The sequence below is a fragment of the Gekko japonicus genome, unplaced genomic scaffold (assembly GCF_001447785.1).
Source record: "Gekko japonicus isolate JY-2015 unplaced genomic scaffold, Gekko_japonicus_V1.1 scaffold787, whole genome shotgun sequence".
In the NCBI taxonomy this organism is placed as follows: domain Eukaryota; kingdom Metazoa; phylum Chordata; class Lepidosauria; order Squamata; family Gekkonidae; genus Gekko; species Gekko japonicus.
The window spans coordinates 642289-653150 of NW_015174866.1; the positions used below are offsets into that span (position 1 = coordinate 642289).

A 10862-nucleotide genomic window follows, 5' to 3' on the forward strand; every position below is an offset into this window, starting at 1 on the left:
GTGGCATATGCAAATAAGTTATGCTAATGAGTTATGCTAATGAGCTCCGGCAGCTCTTTTTCTACAACAAGACCCCCGTTTATAAGTAAATTTAAAGAAGAGTCTAGGCATATTTGTTGCCATCTCATGGTATATATTTTGTTCATATTAAGCAGGTGGAGACGGTCTTGGCCTCTATGCCCTGTTGTCCCTCCAGGACAACTGATGGGCCGCGGTGTGAAACAGGATAATGGACTAGATGGATCATGGATCTGATCAAGCAGGTTTTTCTTGTTCCTATGTTCTTATGATATCAACTAATGAATCCCCAAGTTGAGTCCTGTCTCATGTTTAAAGTTGTTAATATTTTATATATGATGGTTAAAAATTCTGACAACTGGTGTAGTGGTTAAGAGCCAGCTTGGTGTAGTGGTTAAGAGCTGTTGACGCTAATCTGGAGAACTGGGTCTGATTCCCCACTCCTCCACATGAAGCCAGCTGCATGACCTTGGGCCAGTCACAATTCTCTCAGAGCTCTCTCAGCCCCACCTACCTCACAGGGTTTCTGTTGTGGGGAGGGAGAGGAAGGGAAGGGAACTGCAAGCCGTTCCGAGACTCCTTCCGGTAGTGAAGAGCAGAGAATGAAATCAACTCTTCTTCTTCACAGTAACTTATGGTGTGTGCATTGTCTGCTTTTAACAGTCACATGAGAGGCAGCATGGGGAGATAACATAATAAAAAGAATGTTGTGGAGTTCTTGTGGCCACTTTGATTAGATGTGTGCTGAGAGTTCTGTGCTCAGAAGGGAATTCAGAGGCACACAGGCTCAGTTCAAATCCCGCTGTCTATGACCAGGAAGAGGGGGCTTAAGCCATTTTTTCAACCCAAAATATCCCCAGAGAGCCAGAATTTGCTGTAGCCCCCAATGAGTCAGCAGCTTCCCACAACCATTTTTCATTGGGACGATGGGGTGGAGGGAAAGCTTAAGCCTCTTCTAACCATTTGCCAAGTTCCAATCCTAACTGAGCTTGTGTATGGCTGGGAATTAAGTCCCAAGCATGGAACTCTGAACACACATTGAAAGGCCAGTGGTAGATATAGGACACGAGGGCTTCATAATCAGTGCATCTGCCCTAAGTGACAGGGGCACAGTAGTTCCGTTGCCCTTCAAGTCCACTGTCCCCATCGGCTTGAAGAGGGCTTTTAAAATTCTATATAAGCAGTGGATACTGCTTGCTATTACATCCTCTGTTTGCCCTGCTGCTATGAGCTTTGTGAACATAGCTGCTGAAGATCGGGGTGGGAGAAAGAAGCAGAGGCCACAGGCAGCTGGGAGCACATGTTGAAAATAATTTTTTGTTAACATTGTACACATTCCTACCTGAGAGAGGCAAGGTCTTACTCTGGAACAACTAAAGGCAGTTGCTGGGGATATATGACAGAAGCACGTACAGGGCACCACACAGAGGGGATGAAGGTGACTGACATTGTGGCTCCACCTCTGCCCTGCTTGGGACTGAATCTCCAGCTATGCTCATCTGTCATAATGCAGGCACTGAGCTTAAATGTATAGAAACCACATAAGCATAGGTTCTGTCCTTGTAATCACAAATGCTGCTTTTTCCAGTGTCCCTGATTACAGGGACATACCCAATGCACATGGTGGTGGTAGAAAGCGCCATCAAGTCACAGCTGACTTATGATAACCTTGTTGGGTTTTCAAGGCAAGAGACTATCAGAGGTAGTTTGCCATTGCCAGCCCCCATGTCACGAGCCAGTTTGGTGTAGTGGTTAAGTGCGTGGACTCTAATCTGGGAGGACCGGGTTTGATTCCCCACTCCTTCACTTGCAGCTGCTGGATGACCCTGGGCAAGCCATAGTTCTGGCAGAGCTGTTCTCTCAAGGACAGTTCTCTCAGAGCTCTCTCAGCTCCACCTACTTCACAGGGTGTCTGTTGTGGGGAGGAAAGGAGTTTGTAAGCCACTCTGAAACTCTGAGTGAAGGGCGGGGTATACATACAATCTCCTCCTCCTCCTTCTCCTCTTCTTCTTGTGTTCCTTGGAGGTCCCCCATCCAAATACTAGCCAGGGCCAACTCTGCTTAGCTTCTGGGATCTGATGAGATCGGGCTAGCCTGGGCTATCCAGGTCAGGATCACTCCATGCACATACAGTTGTTATATTCTGAACTGAATGCACTGGTCCTACCCCCTGCATGCTTGCCAAAACAAGGGCACTGAACCTTTACATCACTTCATCAGATACCGAAGAAGAGTGCATGCACAAATATCCAGAATTAAACATTGTGGGTCTTAAAGGTGCCACTGGCCTCAAACATAGCCTTAGATATAGTTTGCCAGATGGAATAGGATACTGCTGATCAAGAGACCAAATTACCAGTCCTACTTGTGTGTATGGGAATAATATCCTTAAGCACTTGGACTAAGGATTCGACACTCTGCCAGGTTCCTGAGCCACTGGTTCAACAGTAGTTCAGATTGATATAATTGTAGAGTTCGCATAGACGAAAATTTCCACTGTGGTACAACTAAGGGGGTTTTTTTTGGCCATCCATCAACATCATTAAAAAAAAATTATTTATAATATATTATTCTTTGTTTTTCTTCTCCCAAGATTCCCTTTGATGACAACACAACCATGGAGAATCACACTGATTGTCACTGCAGTACTTGCTACTACCATAAATCTTAAGACCTCCATGACTGAACCACAGATGGCAACAAAGGGAGCTTCATTTGGTTTGGGTTTTGTAGCAGAGTTGCATACTACTAATTCCTGAATGAGGAAAAGTTTCATCCAGCAACCTATGAAATAACCTGTTCTTTTATTTCTTTTTCATTTCCCACACATTGAGCTTGGCTAAGTATGTGTCACTATTTCTTCTAGGGACCAAATACAGAATTCTGCATGATAAAAAGCCTTGTTTATTTCATATATAAGGTGTGAATTAATATATACATTTCTTCTCCAAGAAAAAGGATGATATTATAGCTTAAAACACCCCCAGTAAATTCCAACATAACTGAATCAGTGCAATCCAAAGACTACCACCCTTCTAAATCCATCGAAGTCAATAGGTTTAGAAGGCTGTAACTTTCCTTAGGATTACACTGTACATCTACTAGGATTTGTGAATCTTTTCTTTTGTTTAAGGGTCAAATGACAACATTTCAGTAAGATTGATTTTTATTGCAAAGATAATATCAATTAAAAGGAAACTTTCTTTAATATGTTTAAATTTCTCTTGGTTTAGTTTCAAACATACTGTTTGTGTTTGACTTTTTAAAAATATTTTTCCTTTTCAACAGAAACATGAAACTTATTCCTGGTGAACCGAGGTATTGTCTGAAAGCTCATGCCATAAAAAAGGAGTTGACTTGAGCTGGGGTTTCATACTCAAATGCCCAGAAGATCCCTAAAACTCACTCCCAACATAACTGGCCTGCTAACAGCATTGGCTTGTTGCCCTGCAAATCACTGGATTGTACAGAATGCTGTTGGGATTCCAGTTTCCTTACCGGGAACTCAAAAGGCACAATAAAGCTATGGGAATTATCAATATATCTAATTCTCAAGGTGGCAAGATCCGTGGATATTTAAATCCAGATACTGGAACCATGAACAGACAAGACAGATCTTTCTACAAACCTGAAAAAAGCCCCAGGTTTGAGAAAAATCTGAAATAATAATAATACTTATTATTATTAATAATATCTAATAGTGACAAGTGGTCCCCATCTGCAGATTTTTATACATCATCATCTAAATCTAAATCTAGATAGCTAAATTTGTGGGTCAGGGCCACATAGACACTAAACAGATTTTTCAGCAAACTTGGGGGACTCCCCAGGTTTGCAGACAATCTGAAATGTTCAAAAAATACACCAGGGGGCCGGGGTATTAATAATATCTAATAGTGACAAGTGGTCCCCATCTGCAGATTTTTATACATCATCATCATCATCTAAATCTAGATAGCTAAATTTGTGGGTCAGGGCCACATAGACACTAAGCAGATTTTCCTGAAAACTCCCCCCCCCCCAGTTTGCAGAAAAATGTGAAATCCAAAAACAATAGGGGATTTAATTGCCCCAATACCTTTTATTTTATGCTTACCTGTAGAACTGGCGCAACCACCACAGGGAGCCACTCCAGGCCGGGCCACAACGGTGGAGGATGCCGGGGAACCTCTCTGGCTCCGGCTGCAGTGGTGGAGGATGCTGGGAACTCCTCTGGGTGCAGCTGCGGTGGGTGACAGGAGGCTTTTTGGTCTTGGCCACAGCAGTGCTGGCCTCTGAGAGGCACTCTGGGCCTGTCTGTGGTGATGCCAGCATCCAGGAGGCTCTTGGGTCTTGGCTATGGTAGCGTCAGTGTCTAGGAGGCTCTTCTAACTTGAGCTCATTGGCGACAGCATCTGCAAGGCTCTCCAGGCCTGGAGCAGCTCCTAGACTCTGCTACTGCTGCAACTGGGCTTGGAGGCCTGGAGCCATGCCTGGCTTGGTGATAGGGAAGCTGCTCTGGGCCCAGAGAATGTTTCTGACACTGCAGCTGCTGTGGCAGGTCAGGTAAGACGGGAGAGATGAGGGAAATATTGACAAGAAGTTGGATTGTCAAAGAAGAAGATGGTGGAGAATTCGAGAGAGCCAGATTATGTTGACAGAGAAGGGGAGGGCGAGATTGATGGAGATGGGGGTAGGGCAAAAGAGAGGGGGGAAGGTTGACAAATAATGAGAGGAGGACAAAGAGGGGGCGAAATAGAGAGGGGTAGGTTAATGGAGAAGGAGAGGGGAGATTGATTGGAAAGTGGTGGGGGCAAAAAGGAGATGGGGCAGGTTGACATATAAGGGTGGGGAGAATGAGGGGGAGAGATAGAGAGGGGATAGTTTGACAGAGAAGGGAAGGTGTAGATTGATGGAGAAGGGGTGGGGGGAGATGGGGTAGGTTGACATAAGGGTATGGGGAGAAAGAGGAGAAGAGATAGGTTGACAGGGAAGAGGTAGGTTGATGGAGATGGGGGGAAGAGGGTGTAAGTTGTCAGGTAAGGGGGGAAAGAAAGAGGGAGATAGTCTGTGAAGGGGTGAGAAATAGAGAAGGGGTAGTTGACAGAGAAGGGGAAGGGGGAAGAAAGGGGGAAAGGATGTACCTTCCCTGCAAGTTTCTTGCAGGGCCACACATACCCCCCTGCAATAATAGAAGTGTCAAGAAACAAATTTCCTCAGTGGCTGCTGCTAGGAAGCCACGACAGTATTGCAAGTTGGTCTTGGTTTCTGTCAGTAAAAGGCAGGGGGAGGGACAGGGTCATTTCCAGGGTTGTTTTGGCCTTTAAGGGAGAACTCATTCGGGCCAGGCCTGGCAGCAACCATACATAATTGATACTGCATGAGTTCTATGACCTACTCAGGCCCAGCTCTTTGCTACTGTTCAACAGCAGCCACCTCATGAAAGCTGGTGTGGTGTAGTGATTTAGAGTTTCAGAATAAGATCTGGAGGGAGATCTAAGTCTGAACCCCCATTCTGCTATAGAAACTTGCTGGGTGACCTTGGGCCAATCACACACTCAGCTTAACCTACTTCATAGGGTTGTTGTGAGGATAAAATGGAAAATGACATCAGCTACATTGGGTCCACATTGTAGAGAAAGGCAAGTTATAAATATAGTAAATAAAGAATAAATGTAGCTAAAGATGGGATAGGTTAGTTAGTGGGTGGAGAGGTGATAAGATAGTAGAAAAAGGTGAGGACATGGGGGCTGCCAGGAGAAGGGAAAGAAGAAATAGTTTTGGGGAAAGGGACACATGGGACACAGGTGCCCTTCACAAGTCCTTGCAGGTTCCTCAGTGGACAACTGGGCCTGACCTGGCAGCCAACACTGTTCAACTCAGCTAGACTTTTGCCAGGGAGAGGCTGCCAGGTGTAGGAAAGGAGGGAAAACTGAAGACAGGAGAGGAGACAATGGTAGGTTAATGGGTGGATGAGAAGGCAAGGAGGAGGGAAGAAAAGATGAGAAGCTATAGGGGCTTTCAGGGAAGTGGAAATCCTGGTGGAGGGAGAAATGAGATGCCCCCTGCAAGTCCTTGCAGGTCCCCCACTTGTTTATGTCTGTTGTCTAGGTTAGCACAGAGAAAACAATCATATCGTCACATACCTGAGTCTGTTCAGAACTCCATTGTGTAATTCTGTCTGTCACACATGGCATATCTTTGTACCCAGACCTCCATGGGATCTAGTTTATTCAAGTCAAGAAACACAGTAGGGGAGTCAAAGCTGATGCTGTACCTACTGACATTATCCTGAACAGAGATATGAGAATGGCAAAAGGCCCACACTAAAGTATGCTCGTGGAAAACAATGATGTAATACTCTACTTACATTTCTACTTCTACCAGGAGTATACATGTGGTATAATAAAAAGTGTTTGTGCGAGGTAGGGGAAGAAGAAACAGGTGGCTGGTTACGGTAGAACAATGAAGCCTTCCTCAGGGAACACCAGCCACTTCCTGCTCTTGGCTTCTAGTCACAACTGTTAATGGGCAGATCTTCACACTTCAAGGATCCTTGGTGTGGAAAGAGAAATTTACAAGAAATAATATGATAACCATAACAACAATATACTTATTTTCATCAGAAAGAAAGTATTTTCCATCCATTTGGAATGTTTTAGTATGTCCCAATATTTTCCTTCTCTCGGTACTAACAGCCTTTTCATCAGGCAAATTGTGCACCCCCGTTTTTCAACTCCATACCCAAAGTATGGGATTCTGGAATGATGCCAGTAGGTTGATTTGGTTTACAGCAGCAAAGCTGTCAATAGTGCAGTTATCATCTACCTGAGCTTTACTTGGTTCTCGTGAGTCAGGATTTGTGCCAATTGCTTTTCTATCAAGTTCATTGGTTTCATTAGCTGTCACATACCCCGTCACTCCTTCACAAAATTCAAAGCACTTTGTATTTGGTTCCTGGGAGTATGGTTCCCCATCCAGGTAGCTCATAAGTCCAGACTTCCTTAGCTTCAGTATCCTCTGCCTCCAGATCATTCTCTGGTAAATCTATGGCACATCTCAAACATATACTGATGGTTTCACTTTCTTTAACATAAAGAAATATGTTCTGTTATAGTTTCAATGGTGTTATAAAAATGTCCTGTTTTAGAGGGAATTATCTGGCATCTGTTGAATGTGATGGTATGAATGTATGTCACTTAGAAAATGTATGCCTATCACTGTGAGAAAGAGTGAGAACTGGTGGCTAGGGCTGGAGGGCTGAACTTGGTTGGGAAGGCTTAAGGAATGAATCCTTATTCAGCCAGAAGAAGGAGAAGAAGAGTTGGATTTATACCCTGTCCTTGGAATCTCAGAGCGGCTTACAATATCCTTCCCTTCGTCCCCTCACAACAGAAATCCTGTTAGGTAGGTGGGGCTGAGAGAGCTCTGAGAGAACTGCTGTTGAGAGAACTGTGACTGACCCAAGGTCACCCAGCTGGCTGCATGTGGAGTAGGGAATTAAACCTGGTTCTTCAGATTAGAGTCTAGCGCTCTTAACCACTACACCAAACTGGCAAATGGGTGGAACTTGGCCAATCTCATTTTCTTCACTATGCACCACAGCATACTTAAGGCAGGACCACACGTTTTGTGGCAAAGGGATCCTGGCCCTCTGCTTCCCATGTAATATTAGTATGGTGTGAGGGTAAATTTGCAGGGAGAAGTGGTAGGCAGGAAGGAATTCAAATCACTGCAAATATCTTCTAGGCGATATTAAAATGCCCCTCCCTCGCTGCAGAAAAGGAACTAAAAAGGCATGTAAATTGGAGAGAAGGCTTCAGACTGCTCTGTGGATGGGTACGATACATGCTGGCACCTCTAAGCTCATCCGCCTGCTTCTGGTGGTGGTGGCCTCATAAGTGCATCACTGTCTGACGGATGACTTGGGGCAAAATGCCAGGCAGTCATTTAACTCTGTAAAACCTTCAGGCCCTGTTCTATGCTGGCGGGTTCACTGGTAGGGATGGGCATGAACTTGCTCACAGATCAAAGTTCGTCATGAATTTTGGGCAATTTGTGGTTCAAAAAGTGATGTTCGTGGAAGGGCACCAGCATGAACATTTCATGAACGTTGGTGCTGGTTCATGAATGGATACATTTTCCAAACAGGCTGTCTTCGCTCAATTAAAGTGTTTACAAAATTCCAAGGGTGTGTGTGTGTGTAATTCTCCAGCCTTGGAAACAGCAGTAGGAGCCCTCCAAAGCGTAACAGGCATTGCTGGCTGCCAATAACAGGGTTCCCATTCTGCCATATGAGATCAGAATGCTATACATTTGCTCAGCTCAGCTGCCTCTTTTTGAAATTTCCCTGTGAGTTTGGTGTCACTGGCTTGTTCCTGAGCTGTTCCATAGATTCCTGTAACTGCAGTTGTCTTTTCCAGAGAAAGCACTGGGGAGACCCTTTTGGGGGGTCCTAAACCCTAAAAATGTTATCTACCCCCAACTTGGAGAGATTGTACAGGAGCGGGCAGCAGAGTGAAGTTCTCTGTGAGTTTGATATGTGTAGCTTGCATGGGGTCCATTCTATACGTTTTTGAACCTGTGCCTGACATTTCCCCAAAAAGCGCTTTCCTGGCTTGACCTTAGTCCTGCTGGGTTTGTAGTGCCACAGTGGTACTGGTTCTGCTGGGCTTGCACAAATGCTCCCCACTTTCAGATCCATGTGAGAGATTCTGTGGTTTGACCTTAGTCCATTGGAAACAATGGAGGATGGGGCACTTTCTTTGGGGGGCTGTAACTCAGACCCCGTAAATCCAATCACCAAACTTGGAGGGTAGTTAGATCAGCTGGAGATCTGCTGTTTGTCTGGTTTTTCTAGCTTGCACAGGATCTATTCTATACACTCCTGAACCTGTGCCTGTTATTTCTGCGGAAAGCACTTTCCTGGGGGCACCTTCTTTGGGGGCCTATAAACCCATTGCTAACTGATGTAAGATTTTTCTATTTTATGTTAGGGCGTGGAAATGTAGCATCCATTTAGGTCCTGAGAGAATAGTTTAGATGTGAGTCCCAGCTCAAAAAAATTGAGAACTACTGCACTACATACATTTTGGGGCTCATGGTTCATGTTTTGGCAGTATAGACTACCATCTAGTGGTGAAATAGATTACAGATTCTATTTTTCACTGCAACATGAAAGAAAGGAAAATGGAGTATGTATGTATGTATATTCTGCCTTTCTCACAGGGACTGAACGTGGATGACATAGTGAATCAATACAATCAACAAATGGGGCATTCAATGAACAATGCAATAGGATTTTGACAGTAGACGTCTGGAACCAACCAGAAATCTAAAAGACAGAACTGAAGCATAGCATAAGGATTAACATGGCACACATTAAGTGGTGCAAAAATTACATAGCAGGATCCTACTTACAGTATGCTGTACATAGTAGTATACACTACAATCCCTTATAATTTATCCAAGTAACTTTGCAAACCATTTGGTACAGTGCAGCCTTATCACTGGTGCAGAAAATCCCTCCTGAATAATTTGCAGAAAGCCAAGAGAGAGAGAGCGCTATCCTGACCTCCTTGAGCAGGCCATTCCATAAGGTAGAAGCCATAATGGAGAAAGCACATGAACTGGCAGCTGTTGATTTTGCCCATTTGCAGGCTAGCACCTGCAGAAAACCCAGCTGAGATGAGTGAAACTGTCACGGCAGAGCATAGTGGGAGAGTTTGTCCCACAAGGCCACAAGAGGCTTTGTATGTGATTCAACCTGTTAAACTAAGCCTGGTAACTAATGGGCAGCCAATGCAGAACAGGAGTTATATCAGCAAGGCTTTTTTTTTCTGGGGGAACGTGCCAGAATGGAGTTCCAGAACCTCTTCAACAAAATTATTTTTAAAATGTTTAAAAGTTCCTGAGTTTTCAGTGTACAAATTGTTGTCAAGCAACCGCTTCAAGTGGCATTAATACAGACTCTTAAATATGACTGCAAAGCTAAACTGTGAAATAAACATGTCAGGGCAATGGACAGAACTGTCGCCGTGAAGCAGTACCCTTATACTGGACTGAAGGCCTGTGCCCTAGCCAAGGGGAACCTTGTGCTTAAGCAGCATGCCAAGCCAGATGTGGACCCATGGATTACAAGATGCCTCTCACTCCTGCACCTCTGCAGCTATGCCAGTGCCAGAAGGCAGACCAGCAGCTCTGACCCCTAAACACACAGAGCCAGCAGCAGATCCTAAAAGGGAGCCATGCTCTGCAAACAAGCCAGGAGGTTCCTGTACAGAAGCCACATAGAGCTCCCTCTTCCACCATGTAGGCATCCCCCCCACATAGTAACATCACCAGGTGAAGCATGTACCCATCTTCAGCCTAAACAAAAGGATATGCCTGATCACACCAGAAGCAAGCCATCACATCTTCCAGCTGCCCATCGAGATAGCGCAGCTGTCTAGCATTGGGTCATTAATCCAAAGCACCAGTCCTGCAACCTGGATTGTTCTCTTCATTTCCTTCTTTGTCCACATTCTTGAGAGGGGTTATTGTTTGCCAAGTACTTGTTTCAATTGCCTAATGATTAACCCCTTTCCCTGACCCATTAACAGTCTAAGTGTTGGCTAATATTTCCTGGGGACCATGTGACAACAGGCAACTGCCTTATAAAAGAGAGGTCTCAGCCACTGCGCTCTCTCTTGCTTTTTCCTTCCTAACCCCATCCTATCTTGCTGGTTCCATTCTTAGGGTTCTTTGGAATCACCCACGTGTGTCGCTGGCCAGCTCATGACCCCTTCCCATAGTTTTTATCCCTTTTTCGCTGCAGAGTCAACTCGTCTCGTTGGACAGGTAACGTGTTGCCCCAACCAACAATA

The 10862-nt window shown here is 44.8% G+C and overlaps 1 protein-coding gene across 1 annotated transcript in view; it reads left to right on the plus strand.

Moving 5' to 3' along the window:
• The window catches only part of CGA (glycoprotein hormones, alpha polypeptide), a 29773-nt gene extending 26861 nt beyond the window's left edge, over nt 1-2912 (plus strand). Inside the window, exon 4 of the mRNA XM_015424754.1 lies at nt 2612-2912. Coding sequence (XP_015280240.1) covers nt 2612-2689 — 78 coding nt within the window. The 3' untranslated portion in view covers nt 2690-2912. The remainder of the gene's footprint in view (nt 1-2611) is intronic.
• Nucleotides 2913-10862: the final 7950 nt, after the last annotated feature.